The 27,801-nt window shown below is 41.7% G+C and overlaps 1 protein-coding gene across 14 annotated transcripts in view; it reads left to right on the top strand.

The window, feature by feature from the left end:
* Nucleotides 1–3,628: 3,628 nt before the first annotated feature.
* LOC123768086 (zinc finger protein 84) overlaps nucleotides 3,629–27,801 on the top strand; it is a 64,540-nt gene continuing 40,367 nt past the window's right edge. For 4 of the 14 annotated variants that reach the window (XM_069306868.1, XM_069306877.1, XM_069306869.1 and 1 more), the window contains exon 1: nucleotides 3,741–3,911. Coding sequence is in view for 2 of the 14 variants with exons in the window: in XM_069306880.1 (XP_069162981.1) it covers nucleotides 22,972–23,916 (945 nt within the window). In the remaining 12 variants the exon portion in view is untranslated. The other 10 variants (XM_069306876.1, XM_069306871.1, XM_069306880.1 and 7 more) reach the window with 9 other exon arrangements.

Here is a 27,801-nt window from a genome sequence, read left to right as displayed (position 1 = left end):
CCCCGGGCTGAAAGATATAAGGCAGTAAGGGTGGGCAGAAGCGGCATGCAGTGTTATCGTGACAGGCAAGAGCACATACGAGAGGGAAACCCTAGCTGAATCAATACGGAGACGAAAACGGGGGGAGGAAGCCCGGCAGCAGGAATTAAGAGATTCCTTAATTAACAATCCTGGATGAATAAAGAGTTTTCCGAATAATTATACTGTAGCAATGAAGGGGCTAACAATTCTAAGAATCTTCCACCAAACTGAAGGGGGAAGTACCTTTGCTAAGAGCAAAGGTGGGAGAAAGCCAGTAGGAGAACAGCAAGGAAGCACCAAGCAACTATAAACAGGGGTAATACGAAACACTATAAATCTTGAATATAAACAATACATATACCAAGAACGGGTATATACAACAAAGCAATATATACATAAACAATAAAATGGAATAAGAACCAATTCTTAAAGCCAAATCTGTAACATGCTTGTGTCCTAAGCGGCTGTAGAATGTGAGCGGGGAACATTACCCTTGGTCTCCATGCCCTTTGCGAGGGCAGCGGCGGGGGCAGGCGGAGTGAGGGCAGAGCCCCTCTGTGCCCCCGTATTTATACGCGCCCCAGACTGCCCGCGCAACGCCGCGGGACGCGCTGCGCAAATGTTTCTTTCTCCCCCATCAGAAACATCCCCGCTTGCGATCAAGCAGTGGCCATTTGTCCTAATGGCAGCTTTGTGTTGAGTAATTAGAGGACGTAAATGATTTTGGGTAGTAGAACCCCAAGCACAAATATCATAGTTGAGATATGGATAGATGAGTGAGTAATAGAGCGTCACCAGGGCATGGCGTCACCAGGGTATATGAATCCAAAGCTGCCACGCTAATTGTAAGTGACTCCTTCTCATCCTTGACTGCCCTCAGCTCCCCAAGGCATAACTGTGACGTGCTTATCTCTGAAGCTAGACACAGATATAGTAAAATAATCAATGATGGAGTCAGAGTTTGTCTCCTGTGGATTCCTTCCCATATTGGTCTCCGAATGCATGATAGAACTGATGAGTTAGCCAAGACTTTTGCTCGTAAAGAGGGAATTGATTACCAACTTGGACTGCCTTTGAGCAGCCTGAGGGCAGCAATATCCCAGGAACATCAACTAAATTTCGGAGACTTGAGGCAAAGTGAAATTCACACCAGTTACTCCATCTATCATCATTCTATTATGCATGAAGAATTGCACGTCTATGGGTCATCCAATAATGTTAGCAGACTTCTATATGTTACCACTGCTAGGCTTAGGCTCGGCTACAAGTACCTCTGGGAGTTTGTAACATCTGCTGATGTAGATTTGACTAAATGTAAACTCTGTCAGCAGAACTATTCGCATACTTTGCGTCATTATATAATGGAATGTGAAAAAATTGCGGAATTTAGAGATAACACCATCAATAGTGTCCAAGAAATGTGTAAGTACTTCATTCATAATGATGTGCTGCCCGAAATCTTAGCGAAGTATCCAAAATTTGCTTACTGTAGGTAATGCATGCACGTGACTGTAAAGCTGCCGCCCAGTTGGGTGGGTGTGCAGCAAGACTAGTAACTGTATAACTCACTATAGATGTAAAGTGCCTTGTATAGTGACTGTTGTGAGCCTCTTGTTGATCACTTGTGACACAAAGATTAATGATGTGTGTATTTGTGTAGGTGATTAGGTATGTATGTGTATGTATATATGTATACGTATATATATATGTACATGTATGTATGAGAGTGTGTACATGTATATATAATATTAATAATTTTGTAACTAGCGTCACAAATTGTTATTTGCTTAGGGGCATATCAGTATAAATTAAAAGTTGTTCAATTTGCTTATAAATTTTTTTATGAAATGGTTATAGAAAGGGCTGCAACTGGTCCAAGTTTCACCATCACACCCTAAACAGAAAAGGAGAAAAAAAATACACAACGTATTATGCAACAAATGTTCAACATTCTCAAATAATCTCAGGGAACACATGTGTCAACTAAAATGTCTACTATGTGCTGTAGAAGCACAAACTCTTGTAATAATTGTAATATGTATGTGCAATATATTTATATGTAATTTTTTTTTTTTTTTTTTTTTTGGGGCCAATTTTTTTTTCTCGTTTGTTATCAAGGGATTTGCATGAAACTTGCACACCTTGCTCAATGGATGCCTATCTGCAAGGGTGCCAATTATGAACGAAATCTGTCGAAGTCAAGCTCAGCTACAGGTGGTCGAACTTGGATCTTTATTTTACTCTGGAAAGTAATTTACACCTTCAAAGTACTTCAGAGCTTTCATTTATTAATCAATTTACATGCAAATTACACCTTATATGTAGAGTTTGTGCTTCTACAAACCTATTGAGACATTTTAGTCCAAAGTCCATTTGTTAATTTTATAAAAATTTATAAACATCATATATTGCATATTTTTGGAAGGGTAACTTTGAATAATTATATTATTGCACTAAACACTTTTTTGATAAAACTGATCACTACAATCCTTTATTATGTGCTACATTTAATATCTGAGTGTTATAGAAATGATTTTAGTTGACACATGTATTTCCTGAAACTATTTGAAAATGTTGAAAATTCGTTGCATAATACGTTGTGTATTTTTTTTCTCCTTTTCTGTTTAGGGTGTGATGCTGAAACTTGGACCAGTTGCAGCCCTTTCTATAACCATTTCATAAATAAATTTATAAACAAATTGAACAATTTTTACTCAACCCGTTATAAGCCCCCTTAGCTAAACGAACTAGAGGGTTCAGTTCCTGAACCGATTATGTGCCTCTGTAATCCTTTACACCACCGCCCACGGGATGGGTATGGGGTGCATAATAAAGAAAGAAATAGAATTGAATTGGTCTGATTAAGACTTTATATGACCATGTAATCTATGTTTTGCTCCACTACTTACTGGTTGAGTATGGGGTGCATAACAAATAATAGCCTCCTTCGGGGGCGCCCTGTTTCTAAACGTTAGTCTTAAATCCTTTAATCTCAAATCTTGCTACAATGTACCTCTTATATATGTTATGTACTCTCGCAACCCAATGTACCTTCTTGTACAATACAATACAATACAATACAATTTTATTTAGGTAAGGTACATACATACAATAAATATTTACAAGGATTGTTTAACTTATAGGTATAGCTAGTACATACAATGCCTAAAGCCACTATTACGCAAAGCGTTTCGGGCATGATAAACTTAAATGACAAGCTTAATACTAATTGAACATAATGAGTAGAATGAAAACAAGAAATGAAAACATAGATGAAAAAGCAGCACAAATACAATTATGTCGACAAACAGCGCTCTTTAAAGAAAAAAACAGACATTGGTTGACAAAAGAAGGGTAAGGTAGGTTACAGGGAATTTATTAAGTATAGCTTCGCTTTTAACTTAAACTGGTTGTATATAAATACATAGATTTCAACTGTAAGGGGGTATGGTTTGCACCTTGTTATTCTAATAATGGATAAATAATTCTAATAATGGAAGCGCTAATTATATGAACAAGTGCCATGTATTTATTCAGACGAGAACAACAGCGAATACAAACCAGCGCATATACGAACTGAATGGTTTGTATGTACAAACTTTTCAGTGAACGAAGTTGTTTCTAGCCCGGTATCCGAAATTGCAGTATACGACTTGACCAGTCCCCGCAGGAATCACGGGATGCTAATGTTGTGGTGTCTTTTGAAGACCAACGTAAGTTGAGAAAGAGTTCAACACGGCGGAAGGCGTTCCAGCAACCGAATGTTATTACACGGGACTTGGCAATGTCTGCGGGATGATTGATTATTGCGGTCTGTGATGACAGCAAATCTAATTATCAATGCAACATTGAGAAAGCAGTGCGGTGCGTATATTGGAGCTCGCTGAAAGGTTGGTAGAAGGTGACAGGCTGTTGTTAGGGGCGGCAGTGTCAGGTAGCCACAAGAAACCAGCCAGAGACTTGACTCCAACTTCTCCCGGTATGGTGAAGTATACTTTCCGAAGTATAACTTCCATGGTGAAATTGAACTAAGTACTGTGCTTTGTTACAATCTGAGCCGTGTAGATGATGTTGAAATGGTTTAAAGTCAAGTTGGCAGGCACTTTCATTTGGCCCCCGAGCTTTAAATAACCTCACCAACCTAAGCCTGTATACTCTTCTGTACATCCCCAGAGTCAAACTTAATCTGTGTAAACACTCTATGCAAATACAGGGACCTAGTCTATGGAACTCGCTCACTAACGAATTGAAAAGGTGTCCAACTTTTGCCTTATTCAAAAATAAAACCAAAAAGTACCTTATTTCATCTTCATAGTTTCCTACCTAGTGCTTTATACTCACTCTGTACTTAGTGCTACCCAATCCCCCAATATATGTACCTAAGCCATACAATTCTTTACTTTTGTCATCATTGCTATCACCTTATATCATGATAGTTATATTGAGTGCATATTTTACTGCCTTATTCCTTGAAATGATCCTAAAATTGTGCTACAATGAACCAGTTGATAATCCTCTAATTTTACCTTAATGTACCTACTAATCTTTATCATTATTGTGTATTGTCATTATTGTGTATTAATCTAATGTTCAAATTCAAATGTTTATTCAGGTAAAGTACATACATACAAGAGGTGGTACAAAAATTGATAGATTTATAGATAGAGCTAGTACATACAATGCCTAAAGCCACTATTACGCAAAGCGTTTTGGGCAGGAAAAACATTAAAGACTTAATACTAATTGAGATTAAAGTATAAAATGTGTAGAGGAAATATAAAAATAAAAAAGGGGGGAACATGGCAGAAAAACATCACAAATACAATTAGGTCGACAAACAGCATTGTTTAAAAATAACAGACATGGGTTGACAATATAGGGGTAAGGTAGGTTACAGGGAATTTATTAGGTAGTGCTTAGTTTTTATCTTAAACTGGTTGAGAGAGGTACAGTCTTTAACATGATTGGGAAGGTCATTCCAAAGGAATCAATCTTTGTGTATTGTGTCAAATTTTCTTACAATGTACCTGCAAACATTTTTTGTCAGTTTTGCTGGAAATTACCTACTTAAAATTATCTATCTTAAAATTACCTACTTAAAATTACCTACTTAAAAATTATCTATTACCAATTCTATTTGCTGACGACACAACCTTCATTTACTCCAGTCCTGATCCCCTTGCTCTAAATGCCACAGTAAATACTGAGCTAAATAAAGTCCATCTGTGGCTAACTGCCAACAAACTCACCCTTAACATTGACAAAACTTTCTATATTCTGTTTGGCAATAAATCCTCTAATCAAATAAATCTCAAAATAAACAATACCCAAATTTGTAACAAATTAGATGGCAAATTCCTTGGCATTCTCATTGACCACAAGCTGAATTTCCAGGGACACATTCTAAACATATCAAAAAAAGTTTCAAAAACTGTGGGCATTCTTTCTAAGATCAGATATTATGTACCACGCCCTGCCCTGGTGACTCTCTATTACTCCCTTATCTATCCATATCTCAAGTATGGTATTTGTGCTTGGGGCTCTACTACCCAAAATCACTTACGTCCTCTAATTACTCAACACAAAGCTGCTATTAGGACAATATCCAATTCTGGCCCCAGACATCACTCGGTACCCCTACTCAAATCTCTGAATATGTTAGACATTAAGTCACTGCACATTCTCTCGTGTGTTATACATATATAAAACGCTAAACTATAATGCCAATCCTGATCTCAAAAGCTTCATAGAAGGTTGTAACAGAACCCATGAGCACCACACCAGAAATAAATACAGTTTTGATATTCCTAGAGTACGACTTAATCAAACCAGAAATGCTCTACAAATCAAGGGGCCCAGAATGTGGAATGACCTTCCCAACCATGTTAAAGACTGTGCCTCTCTCAACTAGTTTAAGTTAAAAATGAAGCTACTGTATACCTAATAAATTCCCTGTAACCTACCTTACCCCTCTGTTGTCAACCCATGTATGTTTTTTTTTTTTTTTTTGTTTTTCAAATAAACGCTGTTTGAATGTAATTTTCTGTAATAATTTGTAATTGTATTTGTGCTGCTTTTTCAACAATGTTCCCCCCTCTTTTACCTCTATTTTTATTTGTACTCAACACATTTTATTCTTTTTACCCATTAGTTTTAAGCTTTAGTCATTAGTGTTTTTTCCTGCCCGAAACGCTTTGCGTAATAGTGGCTTTAGGCATTGTATGTACTAGCTCTATCTATAAAGCCAACAAACTTTGTAAAATCTCTTTATGTATGTACCTTTACCTAAATAAAAATTATTATTATTATTATTATTATTATTGTTAGATTAAGAACCTGCCCAAAACGCTTTGCCTGCTAGTGGCTTTACAAGAATGTAAAATCACCATTGCTATGTACTCTCCTAACCTGATCTGTACCTTCTTGTATATAAATGAAAGTATATTCAAACAGCATTACATAACTCATCCAGGAAGGTTTATAAAATAATGTAGTTTCATCAGTTTTGTCGGGGATTAAAAAGGGTGTTTATGTATGTACCTAAGACTTGTATTGAGGTTGCCCTGATGGTGGAACTACTGACCTAACCCCCAGAGCACTGCAACTCCACAAGATAAGATTTTGATTGATGTCACCAGAGGCGGTTAGTTTATTGTGCACCCCATATTCATCCTGTGAGCGGATGCACAGTGGGCACAAAAGGCCTTTTATCAGACCTCAACAGGAGATAATTACATTAACAATTTCATATATCCTTCACACCTTATAATTACAGTGTCAGCTAGTTAGAGAATGTTCTGTGTCAAGAGCTATATATATATATATATACATTAAATCATTATACATTAATGGTAGGTCTTATCGCTAATACATAATTATTTGAGCAATGGAGATATTACAGGGTCATAAACAAGCTGTTGTTTGCTAGTACTGGTATACTAGTCTTCGCAATACACTACTTGTTTCTTAATCTCATGAGTCGTTTATCTATTGGAAGCGAAATATTCAAATTAAAAAAATTCAAATGTTTATTCAGGTAAAGTACATACATACAAGGGGCGATACAAATATTGATGAATTTATAGACAGAGCTAGTACAATGCCTAAAGCCACTGTTACGCAAAGCGTTTCGGGCAGGAAAAACACTAAAGACTAAAACTTAATGCTAATTGGGATTAAAGTATAAAATGTGTTGAGAAAATATGAAAATAAAAAAAGAGGGGACATGGCAGAAAAACAGCAAAAATAGAATTTGGTCGACAAACAGCATTGTTTAAAAATAACAGACATGGGTTGACATTATGGGGGTAAGGTAGGTTACAGGGAGTTAATTAGGTAGTGCTTAGTTTTTATCTTAAACTATTTGAGAGAGGTACAGTTTTTAACATGATTGGGAAGGTCATTCCACATTCTGGGTCCCTTGATTTGTAGAGCATTTCTAGTTTGATTAACCCTTTAACTGCACGGCCTATAAATATGACACCCCCCAGTGTGCAAGAAATAAATTCTCGGGAAAAAATTATTTTTAGTTCTGAAAGTGTCAAAACCCCTCCCTGTATATGGGTATAGCAACGGAATTTTGAAATTGTACTTACTTTGGCTGCTATGGGGTCCATAAGGTGGTGTGTGATGTCATCATTCTCCGTGCGCCAGTGCAGTAAGCTCCTGGGGCTGTTGGTGCGCCCGGGGCAGGGCGCGCGAGTTGCCGCGAATATATTTTTGTTCATTTTTTGCGCGCAGTTCCAAATACATTTTATTTGTTTTTATGCGCTAATCCTATGTATAATGAACACGTACACTATATTATGGCAGTAAAACATCCGTACTGTCCAAGGACTCTGTGTTACGTGCATGACACTTGTGTATACACATGTTGCACATATTTACCATGTATCATGCTAATATATGTATATATACAAACTATTTACAGACTATACACTGTCACACACTATATACATTCACCATCAGCACATTCAGAACACCGCGAGTGAGAGCTGTCACACCCAGCTAGCCCTCCCTCCTTCACTTCTCCAACATTGTATCCGCCAACTTTGCCCCTCCCATCATACAGTTATTCACACCAATGTTTCATGTTCATTTATGTATATTTACAACATATGTACACACTATACACTGTCACACACTATATACATTTACCATCAACACATTCAGAATATTGCATAGTAGCTGCCTCGTATGGGCCAATAGCAGCTGCCTCGTATGGGCCAATAGGCCTTCTGCAGTTACCTTTGTTCTTATGTTCTTAGCTCCTCTCAACATACAGGGGTACATCAGTTTAAGAGTTTAATTCGTTCCTGGAGACGGCTCGTATTCCGAAGCTAATTTCCCCATAAGAAATAATGGGAAATGAATTAATCCGTTCCTGACTACCCCAAAAACCCCACATCAAACTAAATTTTTATACCTAATTCATCTAAATAAATCTACAAAACTATGTTCAAGTTATTACTTACCTTGCTGTTGAATGCTGTAGGCGTATGGAAGATGGTGAGGAGGGGGGAGGAGGAGAGGAGTTACTGTTTGGAAGGGGAGTCCCCTTCCATTATCACATCAGGCAGTGAGGACCTTTCTGGTGTGCTCTCCCTGGCACGTTTTATCTGAGTGCCACTAGGTCCTGGTTGAGGCTTACTGCTCGATTTTCTCGCCACAAATCTGTCCATGGAAGCTTGCTTTTCCCTTCTTCGCAAGCTGTCTCTGTAGTAAGGCATCACATTGTCATTGAAAAGATTAAGGCAATGGCCTATTACAGCTTTCTCTGGGTGAGAAGCTGCACTTTTCTTTTCAACAATTGTTTGAATCTTCCCACATCTGACACACCTTCTTAATAACTGCAGAAGGGACATTCGCTACTGCCTCATCCTCCTCCACTGTAGAATCATCCGCTGCGTTGTCTTGCTGTTCCTGTTGAAGGGCTTGGAGTTCTTCTGTGGTCAGTTCTTCGTTGTGTTCTTCCACCAACTCCTCCACAACATCACTATCCAATTCCAAGCCAATTTACAGGCCTAGAGTAACAATTTCCTCAACAATAGGTGCATCATTTAGAGGCTCAAACCCCTCAAAGTCTAGTTCTCTCATACATTTAGGCCACAATTTTCTCCAGCCAGAGATCAGGGTTCTTTGAGCCACTTCTTGCCAGGCTTTGTCAACGAGTTTTAAAGCACTACAAATGTTAAAATGGTGTTTCCAGAACTCTTTGAGGGTGAGGTTTGTGGCTTCAGTCACTTCAAACCATTTCCGGAAAAGTGCCCTTTCATAAAGTTTCTTAAAATTCGCTATGATTTTCTGGTCCATAGGCTGAATTAGAGGAGTGGTGTTAGGAGGAAGGAATTTAACTGTGAGGAATTTATTGTATCTGGGCAACAAATCATCTTCCAAGCCTGGAGGATGAGCAGGAGCATTGTTGAGGAGAAGCACGGCTTTGAGTGGCAAATGTTTCTCCTGCAGATATTTTTCTATGGTAGGGCACAGCACTTCATTCACCCACTCCAAAAAAATAAGCCTAGTCACCCATGCTTTTTTATTAGCCTTCCACATCACACACAAATGGGTTTTCTGCACTTTATACTGTTTGAAAACCCTTGGATTTTCAGAATGATACACTAGCAAGGGTTTAATTTTCAAATCGCCACTCGCATTTGAACACAGCACAAGCGTAAACCTATCTTTCATAGGCTTGTGTCCGGGCAAGGATTTTTCCTCCTTGGTAATGTATGTCCTCTTAGGCATTCTTTTCCAAAACAGTCCTGTTTCGTCACAAACACTTGTTGCGGTAGGTATCCCTCAGCCTCTGCAAACTCTTTAAATTCCTCAATAAGTCGTCCAGCGGCTGGTTTGTCTGAGCTGGCTGCCTCCCCATGCCTTGTAACACTATGGATACCACTTCTTCTAAATTTTTCAAACCAGCCCCTGCTTGCCTTAAACTCTTTCTTATCTGCATCACTCGTTGCAGGGGTATTCTTTAGAAGGTCTTCGTGCAATACCCTGGCTTTCTCACAAATGATGGCCTCCGAAACACTATCACCCCTTAACTCCTTGTCGTGTATCCAAATTAATAACAACTTTTCCACTTCTTCGAGTATTTGTGGTCTTTGTTTCGTTATTGTTCTTACTCCTTTTGCCACTTTAGCACCCATAATCTCATTTTTCTTCTTAAGTATAGTGCATATTGTTGATGTGGCTTTGTTGTACTGCCTACAAAGTTCAACAACACGTGTACCATTCTCATGCTTCCAAATGATCTCTTGTTTCTCCTCTATTGTCATCCTCACATGGGCTTTCTGGCCTTGATCCTTACCACTGGCTTTCTTGGGACCCATGGTGAGATATATAATAACAAATTGTGTAGTCAAATGACCAAAAATCCAACGAAACACTGAAAATCCGGGTGAAGAATTGATGTGGGTTAGTCACTGGGCGCGAGACAATGGTAAACTGTGGGGTGACGATCGCCGAACCACCACGCGCTAGGTCGCCCTGAACGCGTATCAACAAACTCGCGTTCCGAGGTAACCCTCGCTTTCCGAGACATATTTTCCAAGGAAATCCTGCTCGTATTCCGAAAAACTCGCATACAGGGACACTCGTGTTCTGAGGTACCACTGTACTCCTGTTGCTGTTATTACACTATATACATACACACACTGTATATACCCATGTACATGTGTGTTCCCCATAGCGAACCACGAGTCTAGTATGGTGAGCAAAACAAGAGTGGCTGCCACACAGTGAGGGTACCTCAATTCTCTCCCTCCCTCACCACAATTCCTCCTTCCACAATACTACGCTAAACGCTAATTATAATCACAATCCTGATCACAAATTCCTGTAAATGAATAATTGACCACAAGTTTATTTTGAATAGGAACCTAAAAAGTCGTTTGAAGATTCCTAGATGGAAGAAATAATGCTGTGGTGCTGTGGCTAGCGCTGTGAATATCGTGAACAGCATTGAATCACTGATATTTGAACATAGTACCCAGTCATTATCACACTCAGGCTCTTCAATAATACTATCATGGCTAAATAATACAAGTTATATATATATTATGACATTATTTGGCGATGCTGTGGTCACACGCTGAACAGCAGTGCTGTGCGCTCATGCTGCGAGCGCCAGCCTTGGTTGCTCACTCACTACTGAGGCTCCCACACTTGAGAATGTGGACCATGATTTTTTTTAAAGATGGCGTCTGTTTACAAGAGCCCTGAGAAAGCTGATGTGAACCCCATGTTGCCGCGGGAGTTTTGAATGGAACGTGAAAAATACAAATACCCAGAGGCGTGTTGCGCACCTGAAGCCTGGGGCCTGCAGGCGCGTTGCGCAGTTAAAGGGTTAAGTCGTACTCTTGGAATATCAAAAAGGTATTTGTTTCTGGTGTGTTGCTCATGGGTTCTGTTACAACCTTCAGTGAAGCTTTTAAGGTCAGGATTGGGATTACAGTTCAGCGTTTTATATATATAATATATATATATATATATATATATATATATATATATATATATATATATATATATATATATATATATATATATATATATATATATATATATATATATATATATATATATATATATATATATATATATATTATACATATATAAATAAAAAATACACATGAAAGGATGTGCTGTGACTTAATATCTAACATATTCAGAGATTTGAGCGAGGGTACCGAGTGATGTCTGGGGCCAGAGTTGAATATTGTCCTAACAGCAGCTTTGTGTTTAGTAATTAGAGGACGTAAATGATTTTGGGTACTGGAACCCCAAGCACAAATACCATAGTTGAGATAAGGATAGATGAGGGAGTAATAGAGCGTCACCAGGGCAGGGCGAGGTACATAATATCTGATCTTAGAAAGAATGCCAACAGTTTTTGAAACTTTTTTTGATATACAGTGGTACCTCGCATAACGAATTTAATCCGTTCCATGTTCGTCATGCGAAACGGACGTCATACAAAACGAGTGTCTCCCATGTAACCAGTGTCATGCACTGTGTTTATTGTGAAATTTCCCTAGTGTGCATGACATCAAATGTTCCCCAAAATATAATTTTTCTTTGTAAAATGATACATTACCGTCCCTGAACATGTCTATGTAAAGATAATTACCAAATTCCACTTACTTTGGCTGTGAGGGCGTGGACAAGGTGCGCTGTGACGTCATCAGGGGCTGGTCGCCCGTGTGTGAAGCTCCCAGACACGGTCGCGCAGGCCATTCAAGCACCGCGTGTTGCCACAAATATATTTTCAAATATTTTTCCTATGCATTTCCAATGCGGTTTTATTTGTTTCTTTTATCGTATATGATGCATATTTGTGACCTTTACAATATGTATACAGTAGAATGTTCATAATTTTCCATGAAACTGTGATACATGTGTCAGTAATGTGTCCACAATAAATGTTTATTGTCACAATATTACGTGGTAAAAATTCACTAATATTACAATATGTACAGTTTCACATACTATTTACACAGTAACACACTGTATTACACACTCAGTACTTTGGAGGTGCATAATAGTCAACGAAGTAGTCCATGGTACACAGCGCGACTTTGCTCTCCTTGCACCAGCTACAGATAGATTTTTGTTTCCTGTTTCATCGTTCTGTGTGCTTGCAAATAATGCACTCGCGTGCACCCTTGGCTTTAGTACTTGTAGGTGGTATGTAGCCAAGCTTGTAAAGCATAAAGTAGTATTGAAACGATTATAGGAAAAGCTCAATTTGTAAGGTAGTCTTGAAAAGATCGCTTTGTAAGGTCCCACACAGGAAGAGATTCAGCTAGCCTCAAAGAGTGTCCATCAGTCAGGAAGAGATTCAGCTAGCCTCAAAGAGTGTCCATCAGTCAGGAAAAGATTTAGGTATTCTTAAAAATATCAATGAACACCTCCACCATGGAAGCCGCTAACACTGTTCATCTATGCTACTTGTATCAGATGCATCATCACTGAACGCAGAAAACGATTCATCTATGTATCATCTATATACATTAGAGATGGCAAGGGTGGGGCTCAGAGCTACACCTGGATACGCTCGCTGTATCATCCTCATAGGTGCTGTATCACAGGCATCCGACCGTTGTGTTAAGCCCTTATTGCGCCTAGCTTCACCAATGTTATGACCCTTATGTTCTTCAAACAATAGGGTCTGAATTGCACTGACTGAGTACAGTCTTTCAACACCGTGTGGGACAGGTGTTTGAGAGCCAGAGGCACGTGTGCTACAAATGGTTGCTCACGCACTACTAACCCAGCCAGCAGCCCTTGTCTTTCATATTCGTTATAGCAAAAGGTTCGTTCAGTGTTTGTTGGGTAGGCTGCTCCATTATGACAATCTTTCTTTGTTTCAAATGTGTTCCATTTGTTTTGTATTTATCACTTACGTCTCAATAATGGAGCAGCCTACCCGACAAACACTGAACGAACCTTTGACATTTGTCCATTTTCCAAATTGTTTCAACAGTTCTTTTTTTTTTTTTTTTTTTTTTTTTTTTTTTTTTAAGAAACATGGAGCAGTCGACCTGTAGACCACCGAACGAACCTTTTTGACATTTGTACTGGTTTTCAAAATTCTTCATTTTTTTATTATTTACGTTTTTTGTATGTAAGAAACATGGAGCAGCCTACCTGCCGACCACCGAACGAACCTTTTGCTATAAGACAAATGAAAAATAAATATTGAACACATGTGAAGAAAGGAAAATGTCATAATGGTTTATTCAGTGTATGTAAGGTAGGCTTCTCCATTATTGAGACGTAAATGACAAATAAAAAACAAATGGAACACATTTGAAACAAAGAAAGATTGTTATAATGGAGCAGCCTACCTGCCGAACACCGAACGAACTTTTTTGACATTTGTTGTATATCAGATATTTCAATTCTTTTTTCCCACAAAAACGTCAATGCTTTGCAACATCTCAGCAGTCACCCTTTTATATCCCAGCATCATTAGCATCTTTAAACAAGAACAACATAATTTATGTGCATCGTCGGAGGCGTCTAAGAATGTGCAAGCAGCAGCGCGACCCCACCATGTGGTGTTGACGTTACTCAAACCAGCGTTCGTCATACGGGACGATTTGACGCCGATCGGGCCGTTCGTTACCCAAAATATTCGTCTTTTGGGGCAATCGTTATGCGAGGTACCACTGTATTTAGAATGTGTCCCTGGAAATTCAGCTTGTGGGCAATGAGAACGCCAAGGAATTTGCCATCTATTTTGTTACAAATTTGGGTATTATTTATCCTGATACTTATTTGATTTGAGGATTTATTGCCAAACAAAATATAGAAAGTTTTGTCAATGTTGAGGGTGAGTTTGTTGGCAGTTAGCCAAAGATGGACTTTATTTAGCTCAGTATTCACTGTGACATTAAGAGCAAGGGGGTCAGGACTGGAGTAAATGAAGGTTGTGTCGTCAGCAAATAGAATTGGTTTGAGGTGTTGGGAGGCATTTGGAAGGTCATTAATGTAGATGAGAAAGAGGAAAGGGCCAAGTATGCTGCCCTGAGGAACACCAATTTTGATGGGTAGGGTGGGAGAAATTGAATTATTCATAGAAACATACTGGAGCCTGTCAGTAAGGTAACCTGTCAGTAAGGTAAGATTTGAGGTATTGCAGGGAGTGACCTCTGACTCCATAATGTAATTTAAGAAGAAAGTTTTGGTGGTTGACAGTGTCAAAAGCCTTACGCAAGTTCACATACTAATGTGGACACATACTAATCAAACTAATAAGTGCATTGTTAATGCTTTTTTGGGGTCTGAAGCCATATTGACAAGAGCTAAGTATATTGTGTTTGGCTAGATTAGAGTAAAGCTGCTTGTAGATTAGTTTTTCAAATATTTTTGACAATTTTGGCAGGATTGATATAGGTCTGTATTTGTAAGTGATCATCAGTGTGGTCACCACATGTGTGGTGACCATGTGGTGATCATCAGTGAGATCAAATGTGGTGATCATCAGTGAGATCACCACATTTGTGGACTGGGGTTACTCTCGCTTTTTTTAGAATATCTGGAAAGGTTTGGAGTTCAAGGGACTTGTTGAAGAGCAATGCAATAGCAGGGGCTAAAGATCTTGAGGCATTTTTGTAAACTAAAGTTGGTATTTCCTCAAGGGCACTAGATTTGGTTTTAAGGGAAAGGATTACCTCATTAACATCAGTGGAATTTGCAGGCGTTAGGTACAGAGACTGTGGATAGTTACCTGTAAGATAGTCCTGAACATCAGTACTGGAAGATGGAATATCATTTGCAAGGGATGACCCAATGGAAGAGAAGAACCTATTGAACTCAATAGCAGTATCAGAGGCTGTAAGCTGACCATTGTGATTGGACAGGAGTATTGGTTTGTTATTTAAAATCTTCTTTGATCCCAATATTTGTGAAATTGTGCTCCATGTGTTCTTATATGAATACAGTGCAAGGATTTCATGTATTTTATCCTTAGTAATTAGATGGTTTGCCATTTCAAATAATGTGAGTTTTAGAGTTATCTCTAACTGGTTCAATTTTACTACTGTCCAAGATATAATGTTCGAGAGAGTGTTCCTGTCTTTGTCCACACACTTTGCTTCATCTTGATCCCTATACAAGCCGAACTGCTATAGATGCCTTTAGTCAAGTCTTATGCGAGCTGTGACAACATCTGTTAATCTGTTATTTTGTTACTTGCCCCTTCACATGTTTTACTTGACACATTTTATTGTGATTGACAATGAACCTGCTAGTTCCAGTTTTGCATTGTTCTGGTTTCTTCAGATTCATCCAAGAGTTCTCATTTAGTGACACTTTTATGGGTCCTATTTAGTAACTCAAGATTCTGTTCAATGCTGTCTTTACTTACTGCAACCTTAGTAAGGGCGTCAACTTTATCATGTTCCTGCAGGCCTGTATATGAGAAGTAATCCACAACATTTTGATATACAGTATATACCCCTTATTAATTATACTTACATATCTATGCCTGGCTTCAGTGACAAGCACGTTATTACTTGATTGCAAACTATTTATTGCTAGTAGTGAGGAAAGGGAGTCAGAAATAATTAGCTATCTACTTCAATGTTGTCAATAATTTAGAGCGCTACCAGTATTGCTACCAATTCAACTTGCATTGTGGATACCCAGTTACTAACTCTTAAAAGAGTTAACTAACTCCCAGGTACCTATTTATTGCTAGGCAAACAAAGGCATTAGGTGAAAGGAAACGTACCCAACCATTTCTGTTGCACCCGCGAATCTGAAATCCCCGATTTATAGTTGAGACTGAAGTCAATTGTAGATCAACTGTCTGACACCATATTGAATCTGATCCAACTGTCAGTTGGGTTAACCCATGTATCGTATTCCAAAATGTGCAACCATGTTGGAATAGACAAATGATCCAAGAATATTGTTGAAAATGGCTTGATAACTTATTAAACAAAAATTATTTATGAGCAGTGGTGCTGTGTACAGTCACTTGGCAAACTAGTTTCATCTTTATTGCACATTTATATTCAGACTGCATACTCCACCAGTTATCCAAACTTTTTACTGAACAAACCCCAATCGGATAACTGGCGTTCGTGAAGCACGGGGCTGACTGTATCCAGATATTGATAAGTTTTGCCAGATTATTATCCGGATGCGATTTTGAATGGATAACCCAAATACCCGGTTTAGCGGAATCCATATAAGCGAACTCGTAGAGTACATTGCTGGTTCAGTCTTATCTTCTCTGTTATGGGTGTGGAATTTTTTTATAACGTTTTCTTTCCATTTTTGACCAAATGATGTCTGTTTACAGAAGTCCTGAGAGACAGGATGGGAACCTCGTGTACCTGCAGGAGATTTGAATCATTTCCTATACCTAGAAACGCCACATGGCGGTTTGTACACCCTCGATCTAGCACCACAAGGCACTCTGCGCAATGCATTGGTTAAGGAGATTCTGATTATGAAATTGGGTAGAGGTGTGACAGTGGACTATAATGAACAATTTCAATAAAAATTTAGATTAAATATAATCACAGTGAGATAAAAGTGGAGTACAAAAAGGAAGTATTTGATTAATAAAATGAACTTAAATTACTAAATTTATACTATAATAAAGTAATAGCAGAAATTGATTTTAGCAGAAAATAAAACTTAAAAGCAATAACAAAAACTCTAGATATACAATACAGTAACTAGAGCCCCCTAAAAATGCAAATACTGTACATGTATAATAGGAACAAGTAAAAAGTAGAATAATGATCACAGTAATTAGACAAGAAGGATACAGATGTCAAGTAAAACATAAAGATTCAGTAGAAATTGACAAGAATAATATTCTGTATTGAGATAGACTAGATTAACATTCTTTATATAATTATGGATTCTAATTATGAAATTAATAAAGACAAAAAAATTACAAGGTTACTTCTAATTCATTCTGACTAAAATAAAATTAAAATAATCTAATCTAATGATAATTAACTATAGATTAATTATGATCCTATAATTAGATTAGTTATCATACTATAATTAGATTATGATCCTATAATTAATATGAATTTAATAAAAATATGAACTTAATTAATTCTAATAAATGACTAATCTTCATTAAATTGTGGCTCCATGGTGGGTATAGGGGCTTATGCGTGGATGAAATTTCAGTGGAGAGCCCCTTCAGCTCCCCAGAGCTAACCCGGGCTGATATGAATGTATTAGACCCTGGCATCAGTCAATGCACATGGAGTTCTAGGCCTACTGGGGACTACGAGCCAGAATCTGGTGCCCTCAGAGAGGCATGAGGAGCAATGCCTATAGAAACCCCCAGTATGGTTGGAAGCATTCTATGTCTGCCATCGACCGGGTCAGGCACCCAGAAAGGTAAGCGCCCCAAAACAAACCCCTATTTTGGTTAAAATATTGCTACTGAAAGCCGAACTAGTGGACAGAACTCCCCAAATGAAAACGAGCATGACGTCACCATGTCACTGTTCCACTGTCTGCTCAACCCCCCCCTCTCCCCGGGAGGGGGAAGGGGGAGTCCCATACCCCCATGCTGTTTATCCACCCTGCAGTTCTGTGGCTGATGTGAACTAGCAAGGTTGTGCACCTCTGGCTCCTGTGTTTCCAGTTCTGTGAATTGTGGTGTGGCGCTGTCTCAGTGGTGGTGCGCAAGCCAGGAGTTAATTCACAAGTACTTGGGCTGCATGCGCCTATGGTCTCCTTCCCTAGGTGCCCAGTAAGTACTGCCCTTGGGGCTTAAGGCCACCTTCCACAAGTCACCTTGGGGTCTACCTCTGCAAGGTCTTTTGCTGCTCGGTGATTGACTACCCTTGGAGTCAGCTCGGGTATTTCATACACCACTGTTTGCCACTGGGTAGGGGGGTAGTTTTGTCACTGGTTGGGGCGCAGGGTACTGTGTAGCTAGTTTTCACCTCTCATAGCAGCTGGCTCTGTTCCGCCTGGGCACGTTTTCCTCTTGCAGGGTTTTTCTTTTGTTTTGGTTTTCCTGCCTGGTTGGGGGTCTGCCCCCTTGGCTTTGTTCACTCCCATTTATATCTTGGTGGTCCTCCACTAGGCCCCCATGAGTGTACACATCCTGGAGGGTTCAGCTTTAGCAGTTTGATTGGTAACTTTGGGTGCCGGTTAGCAGTAATCTGCCTGGGCTTCCCTTAGCGAGATTACACAACTAAGGGTCCTGGGAACCCTGTGGGGGCTCTTTTGTCTGATGGATCCAACCCCCTGGGTCCCCTCTTGCTTCATGCAAGTTTAAAGGGTGCTCTGTCCCCTTGTCTCAAGGTGACACTCACCGGTTGTGCCTGCATCATGTTGCCTGTTGGGTCGGTGACACCTTCGACCTGGAGTCCTGTGAGTTTTGTTCCTTGTTTGTACTCCAATACTCCCAGTCTGCTGATCATGATATCGGGTGCAAGCAGCTTTGGCGTTACATGCTCAATTTAGGTTGCTGCACCACGATAGGTTGGTTGCCGCCCCGGATGCCCCGAGACTGCCCTCTTTTGGTTATAAGGACCCGGACTTGGGGGTGTTAGTCACTTCGACTTTGGTTCAGTCTGCACTACCTTGTCCTTTCCCTTCTGTCGTTTGTCCTGGTCCTCTCAACCCCCCCCCCTGTCTGCTTCTGGCTCCGAAGCATCTGAGGGTTTTGGGGTCGGGGCAATGTTTAGTTGGTGTTTAGACTCGGGCAGTTTCGGGGAATGCCCCTCCCGGTGTGGCAACGAAGGCATTCGATCATGTTCCTCCAGCCAAAGCTTCTGGGTCTGACCAGTGGGGCCCCCTTCGTTCCTGCTTTTTCGGCTGCTCCTGCCTTTTCTTTTGAGGCAGGGTACTTGGAGGACGGCTTGGCCCCCGGGTCCTCACGGGGAGGTTCTCGGGGCGGGGACAGGTTGACTTAAGGGCCTTGGGCCCCCGTTGGACCCTGCTTGGGTTTTGTAACCCTCCAATTTGGGCTTGATGTTACAGGAAGTGGGGTTTTCTTTTCCTCCCTCCTTGTACGAGATGGATTTGGCGTCAATCCCTCCCCCAGGTTCTGTTCCGTGGAGGTGCTTGGAGACGATCCTGGGTCTGGTGCGTTGATCTAGGTGGTACGTTCATAGTCTGCTCTTTTGAAGCTGTTCGCACTGATCCTGTGGGATGCAGTGTTGCTATTTTTTTGCTTCCCGTCTCGTGTGTTGGCAGGCAGTGCTGGCCGCCGCCACCTTGGAATCCGCTTGGGCCTCGGCTCTTGGGTTTTCTTCGCCGTTTTGTCCTTTGCTGTTTGTAGAATCTGCGGTGGTGCAGTATTTGCAGGCATTTTTTTCCAATTGGTGTCCCTTGTCGGACTTGTTGGTTCTCCGTGGGGGTCCGTGGGGCCCGTGGGGGTCTTCTCGGAAAGGTTGTGCCAGGGCTTGGTGTTCCTCCCATCGTGGTAGGCCTGTGGTGCTAGTTTCAGAGCCGGTGCAGCCTTCGAAACCGTCTTCATCTAGCCGGTGTAGTGATCACTCTGTGCGAAAATCGGGTTCATGTAAGGGGCATTGGCCCTTTTACGGGGCAATGGGGGGTGGGGGGGGTATGGCTAGCACTGTTTGCTCACGCCTGGTCTCACAATTTGTGGGCCTTTCGGGTTGTTTCATGCGGCCTGCGGTGGTGTTGGGTGGTCCTCCTTTTTCAGGAGGTTCAAGGTTGGCGGGGCAGGCCTCTTCTCCTGCGCTCTGTCGGGTTATCTTAGAGTGGGTTCACTTGGGCATGGTTGAAATGACCTCATCCCTCAGATTCGTCTCAGTGGCAGTATGAAGTTTCCTGGCCGTCCTTCTATATTTCTTGTCCTTTCGGAGGTTTACTTCTGTCTCCTCGCGTTGAGGAGTGAGGGCAGACCACCTCCCGGGGTAAGTCCCTCTTGTTTTGTCTTTGGGTAAGTAGCTCCTGGGAGCTGAAGGGGCTCCCCCCAGAAAATCAGCATTGAATGTTATGAAATGTCAGTTTCTGGGTGAAACCCAGAAGCTTCCCAGCATCCCTCCTTCCCTCCCTCCAGTCAGTATTTTTTTTTTATTTTTTATTCTTTTTTGACATGCAGCCTCAGAACTGCATGGTGGATAGCTGGTGTGAGGATCTGGGGTTTCCCCTTTCCCCTCCTGGGGAGGGAGGGGGAGTTGAGCAGACAGCTGCGCAATAACGTGGTGACGTCATGCTCGTTTTCATTTGGGGAGTTCTGTCCACTGGTTAAGCTTCCAGTAGCATATTTTAACCAGAATAGTGGTTTGTTTTTGGGCGCTTTTCTTTCTGGGTGCCTGACCCAGTCGTTGGCAGACATAAAATGCTTCCAACCACATGGGGGGGGGTTCTATAGGCCATAGCTCCTTGTGCCTCTCTGAGGGGACCAGTTTCTGGCTCGTTGTCCCCGGTAGGCCTAGAACTCCATGTGCATTGACTGATGCCAGGGTCTAATACATTCATATCAGCCCAGTTAGCTCCGGGAAGTCTTTGAGTCTCGCCCAGAAACTGGCGTTTTATTACATTCGATGCTGATTTCCTTCCTGTTTGTTTTTATGCCTTTTTCTGACCCTCCTTTAACTTCTCAGACTTGTGGGATAAGTGACCAGGTCCCCGAGTCGGACTGTGCTGGAAGGCTGGGCTCTGTAGCCCTCACTACATTGGGCCCTGACCATGCTTCTTCTCTGACTCTCCCTAGTGATTCTCTCTGCACCCCTCTGACCTCTGTGGCTGGATTAAGCCCCCCAGTGGTGATCACCACATCACCTAGCATTACTCCATCTCTCGTTGTTACAACTGTGCCTTTTACCCCTTCTCTTACCAGGGGTGCTCGGCGCTGTCACCTCCTCACTCACACGTACATGATTCCTTCCCAATCTTCTTCTTTCCAGGCATTGTTTGGTCCTGCTACGTGGACTAAGTATCTTGATGTTAAGTCATGTCGACCCTTCTCGTCCTGATGATTTATTCCTCCATAAGCACCTTGTTGATTCAGTCGATACGTTTGTCACCCTTACTGGTACCCGTGTTGTTGCAGCCCCTTTTCAGGAAGTGGCTGACCGCTTGGCTTCGTTGTATTGCATTGGGAAGACCCCTTTTCGGATCTCAAAAAATATCCGATTGAATGCCAGCATTGGCACAGTTCTTCTCCTGCACCATGTTACAACTGGTGACAGGTAACTGAAACACTGCCACAAGGATTCTTGAGGCCCAAGGCCATTTTATCCTCCAGATAGATACCTTCACTCGGCCTCTTCATGGTCGTCGTCTGCCTCTTTGCATTGTGAAGGTCACGTTTGACAGTTGGTCCCTTCATTCTTCCGTCATTCTTGCTGGTGCCAGATGCTCCATTCAGGAGTACAGCTCCTCTCCTCGCCTCGGCAGCAGGTGCTGGAGATTTGGGCATGGTCTCTTCAGGTGCACAAGTGAGGTGTGTCTATGCCTTTTGTATGGAAACTCAGGTTATTTTAAGACAGATGGCCCTTTTTCCCAAGATCTCTGCATCAATTGGAGTGTCACCTGTCCCTGCTATGGAGGTTCCACTTGATCCTTGATGCACTGTTGGATGTTGCCCTTGATCCGGTACCCTCTTCTGTTTCTGTCCTTCCTGTCCCCGATTCCCTTGACCGCTCGTCTCTGATGCCTCCTCCCGCTCCCGACTGTCAGTCGCCTCTGGTCCATTCTCCCGCTCCCTTGCCTCCATTATCTTTGCTAGCTTTGCCTATGCCCCATCACCCTGATTTCACTGATTCTGGTCCTGATTTTCCATAGTCTACTGTGTTCTTCTTTGCTTTTGTTTTTCCCTCGTTTTATCTGTTTCTGTTCTATCTTGTTTTGTCTTTGTTCTTAATGGAATATTTGTGGTTTTTATGCCAACTTCCATGAACTCTTGGCGTCACTGTCGGCTCTAACAAGGGAAAGAAAGAGGAGCTCAATCAACTCATAGGAACATGCAAAAGTCGACTCAGGGCACTGAAAGCTATGACCTGGAATGGACATGGAGCCTCCATTGCCGTGCTCAAAATGATGTACACAGCCTATGTGCGCTCCGTCATAGACTATGCCGCACCAGTACTGTGCACCTACTCCCAAACTGATATGAAAAGGCTTGAAAGCATTCAAAATGAAGCCATGACAATCATTCTTGGAGTCCCAAGAACTGCCAAAACGTCTAATCTACGAGAGGAGTTGTCCCTTCCCAGTATTAAAAGCAGAATTCAGGAGCTGAATGCTAAGCTTGCAATTAGGATAGCCAGAGATCCCCATTACAATGATATTGCCAAGAAAAAACTGAGCTCTGTGCTACTTTCAGGGGGAAACAGGAGAAGCAAAAAATGGCATCACAGAGCAGTCTGCTACCTTGAAGAGCTTCACCTGCTTGAGCAAGCCCGTGAGCTCCTGCCTGTAGAGAGGTTACCTCCCTGGGAGGATGACTCATGTAAGATCATCATCAGTGAAATGGCAATGAAAAAATCCAACATGATACCACAAGAAATGAGGCACAAGTATCTCGAGGACATTTATAAAGAAGCCGGAGATGAACTAGATCAAATCTACACTGACGGGTCATCTAATCCTATCAATGGCAGGGCTGGTGCAGCATACACGGTAATCAAGGATAATACCTTCCAACGCAGAAACGAAGAAAAAGCACGTATTGAGAACTATGCCTCTTCAACGCAAGCAGAGCTAACTGCCATTGTTATGGCGTTAAGGTTTCTTGAACGGAACACTAATGGTGCAGTGATTTGCACCGATTCAAAAGCAGCACTGCAAAGCCTAAGTAAAAATCAGGCAGAAAATCTTGCAATAGTCGCTGAAATCAAGAGAGCTGTGAGAGTACTTACCAATCAGGGAAGAGTCATCAAGTTTCTGTGGATCCCCTCCCATGTTGGAATATGTGGAAATGAACGAGCAGATGTGCTGGCTGCTGAAGGCGCTGAAGGAGACCATATTGAATACTTCATACCCAAGACTCAACTACAAATTAGAGGTATTATCAGGCAACATCGCCGTGACAAGGTAACTGAGGAAAGGAGGATAGAAGCACAAACCAGTGAATCTGTACGATGGTACAACATGGTTGCAGCTGGCAATCCCAATCAGTATGGCCGAAGAGGAGGACGACGAGTGAGAGAATCTGTAATAGCGAGAATCCGTCTTGGATACAAATATCCATGGAGATTTGGAATGGAAACAACAGCTGATCAGCGAAGTTGCAGAATCTGTGGTGAGAGTGATGGACACCGCCTTGACCACTATCTACGTGAATGTGAACACCTGAGAGACATTAGGAATAACTGTAGAATAATAAACCCCACATTGTTTGAGTTAGGAAAACACTATTTGTCAAATATTGATACTGTTCTTAAAAGATTTCCCCATTTTGCACCCGCAAGATAACGTAAGCTTTAAAGGGTTGATAAATGTTAATCTTCTTGTTTGAGGAGCTGTTCACTTGAGACAGTTAAGCAAGTCCCAGCTGTGTCTGGGTACAAGTGACAGGATGAACAACCCAGCGGGTTTTCTTCCTATTGGGGAGTGTTGTACATTCTGCTATGGCGGTATGTTCACTCACAAGATGAGTGGCGCTGCCCAATAAACTCGCCCCTCGGGGCAAAATTTAACAAATTTAAAATTCCATGAACTCCGACTTCTGATCACGCAGTTTTCCCTGCTTTGTTTGTCTCCAGGAGCCGTTGCTTGGCTCTCATCCTGGCTGCTTCTGGGGTTATTCCTTTCTCTCTTCCTCTTCCTCTTTTGTTGGGGCCCAGGACTCTACTGCTCTCTTAATCCATGATGATATCCCCTTCGTCCCCCTATTTTTCAGTCACCAATTCAGTGTTGTGCTGTCTCCCCAGTGTCCATTTATCTTCCCCCCAAATGTCTTGCTTTCTCTTCCTGATCTTAAACACCTGTTGGATGCCTTACCAGAGCCTGTGCTCCTTTTGGGTGATTTTAACTGTTAGTATACCATTTGAGGAGATGTTCTGTCGAACACCCGGAGTCGTTGTCTTGAACCATTTATCCTCTCTGTCTCCTCTGAATTCTGGTGAACCCACTTATGTTGATTACCACACTCGCACTCTTTCCTGTCTTGATCTATCTCTCTGCTCGTGTTCTCTTTATTTTGACTTCGCCTGGCGGGTTCGTGATGACCTACATAAGTGATCATTTGCCATCCTTGTCACCTGCTCTTTAAACTGTATCCCCTCTCCTACTCTAGGTGGCAGTTTGACAAGGCTGACTGGAACCTCTTTACCTTACACGCTACTCTTTCCAACCTCTCTTATCTGCTTCTTTCCCTAGCCGCCCTCCTCTTTCAGGACACTATTTTCTATGCTGTCCTCTGCTCTGTTCCTCGCTCTGTCTCCCAGGGTGCGAGTAAATGCATTCCCTGATTGAATGCAGACTGTCTTTGGGCTGTCTGCTGTAACCTTGCAGCTTGAAAGAAACACCGTCGGCGATGGATGTCCAATTTTTTTATTTTGTTTCGGTAGGCGAGTGCATACGGCTAAACCTGAGATTTGGAGATCTTTCGTTTCCACCATTACGTCTGACACTCCTCTGCCCCTGATCTGGAAGAAAATCCACAATTTAGTGGGTAAGTTTGTTGCAGATGTCTCGCCAGTCCTTCACCTTCATGGTTCTATTGTATCAGATCCGGTCTTCGTAAACTTAGAGGGTCCATATTTGTACTGCTTTTGTTGCAAAGACCTGTGTAGTTGCTGTCCATTTTGACCTGGAAAAGGCATATGACAACACCTGGAGATACCATGTTCTGTCCAAACTTCGCCCTCTCTGCCTCTTTTCTGCAATACGAAGGTGTGCTCCAAGGTAGTGTTTTGAGCACTACTCATTTTCCTGGTTGCCCTCAATGGCTTTCTTTACTTCCTTTCCCTCTGACATTTTCTCCGCTCTTTATGTTGACGATCTTGCCCTCTGCTGTCAAGGTGATGACTCGCCTTTCCTCCAACGGCGACTTCAACTTGCGGTTAATGCTGTGTCGTCTTGGGCCACCAGTCATGGCTTCAAGTTCTCTACAATTAAGACTTGTGCTATGACCTTTACTCGGAAGCAGGTTGTTCTTCCACCCCCCCCCCTCTGTCGCTTTATGGTTATCCTCTTTTGTATAAGGATTCTGCTAAACTTCTGTGGTTAATCTTTGACACACGTTTGTCTTGGTCACCCCCATATCTCTTGCCTCCGAGTTGAATGCTCTAAGGCCCTTAACTTAAATAAGGTCTTGTCCCATACTTCCTGGGAAGTTGATAGGCACATGCTCCTCTCTTTACATTCCTCTCTCGTGCTGTCTAAATTCGATTATGGGTGTCTTGCTTACTCATCTGCCTCTTCCTCAACTCTTTGTTGTCCTGATGCTTTTTACCATACTGGGCTCTGTCTTAGCTTTGGTGCCTTTCGTTCGACCCCTACCCTGAGCCTGTACAGTACAACCTCGATTCAATGCACTATGTGGGACCAACCCCATTGTGTTGCAGCATGGACTCCTTGCAAGAGGTGACCTTCAAGAGGCATTTGTGTTTTTTTTCTTGTAAACAATAAAAATGCATTATCATATTATATACTGTACCTATATATTACTACTTTACTAAAAAATACTGTTACAATTGTTATTTACCTTATTATTGGAGTTATGTCCATCTTGAATTCTCATGGAGTTGTCGATTTAATGGCTTGTATGGGGGTGTACCCCAGGTTGTTAAATGCGGGGCTCTGGTATTTCTGAAGTTGTTAAGTGTCGGTAATATTTCAAGTAATATTCAAGTAAGATATATTTTGTACAGACAGCCACTTGGTCACCACTCTAGTGTCTTCTATCCTGTGATGTCACAGATTCACAACACATTGTTTTGATTTGTCATGAGGCTGCAGTGTTCATTCTGTGACTTTGTTGGACATAGCTGCGCAATCAAGGAACATCTGTGCACCATGTCAAAATGCAGGGATGGAGGGAGGGATGGATGAATGGAGGAGGGATGGATGAATGGAGGAGGGATGGATGATTGGAGGGATGGATAAATGGAGGGATGGATGGATAAATGGAGGGATGGAGGAATGGATGGATGGAGGGAGGGAGGGATGGATGGATGGAGGGAGGGAGGGAGGGATGGATGGAGGGAGGGATGGATAGATGGATGGATGGATGGAGGGATGGAAGGATGGAGGAATGGATGGAAAGATGGATTGAGGGAAGGATGGATGGAGGGATCAATGGATGGAGGAATGGATGGGAGGGAAGGATGGATGGATGGAGTGAGGGAGGAATGGATGGATGGATGGAGGGAGGGATGGATGGATGGATGAAGTGATGGATGGATGGTTGAAGTGAGGGAGAGATGGATGGAGGGAGGGAGGGAGGGAGGGAGGGATGGATGGATGGATGGATGAAAGGATGGAAGGATGGAGGGAGGGAGGGATGGATGGATGGGTGTTGAGTTCAACTACATGACCAGTGAAGCAGTGAGTGAGTGTATGGGATGTAGGGGGTGGGGGTGGAGAAGGGCGAGCTCACTCTGATAAGCCTACACACTTGACCCCATTAACCAGATTTGTTTCATAAATTCTGGATGTACATCATCATATATATTTTTGGTTACAGATTTTATTTAGTAATATTATTAGGATAATAAAAAGTTATAAATACTTGTTTCATGAATTCTTTATTGTAATAAAGTACACCCTACAGTAGGCTGTAGGGTGTACTTTAGGAAGTAGGAAGTACGCCCTACAGTAGGCTGGTGTTTAAGCCAGATCCAGTAACATAAATTTCTCTCAAATGCAGTGGCACCTCGATTAACGAGTTAATCTGTTCCAGCACCGAGCTTGTTATGTGGAAAACTCGTTTTGCGAAACAACAACAAAACTTTCCTAAAAGGTGTCCGAGAACCAGCAGAAACGCTCGTTAATCAAGGAAAAGCTCGCTAGTAAAGACAAATGTTCTGCAAGTGGCTCACTCGTTACTCGAAATTCTCATTGATAGAACCACTCATTAATCGAGGTGCCACTGTATTGGACTTATATCAAATTATATATTTTTGGGTTATATATTTAGTTTAGCAACATTACAGTACAACCTCGATTCAATGTACCCCGATTCAACGAATCTCCGGCTAGTTCGCACACTTTTCAGGCCGGATTTACTCACCCGGTTCGACGAACAATGGTTCGCCAAAGCGGGGGATGTTCGGATTTGCTTACGACGTCGAGACAGAGTTCACAGACTGGTGGAAAACTTTCACATTCTATCACAGATTACAATTATTAATT

The sequence above is a fragment of the Procambarus clarkii genome, chromosome 59, assembly GCF_040958095.1.
Source record: "Procambarus clarkii isolate CNS0578487 chromosome 59, FALCON_Pclarkii_2.0, whole genome shotgun sequence".
Lineage (NCBI taxonomy): Eukaryota > Metazoa > Arthropoda > Malacostraca > Decapoda > Cambaridae > Procambarus > Procambarus clarkii.
Note: the sequence above shows the minus strand (reverse complement) of the source record. Positions and strands in the feature narration are given on the sequence as shown.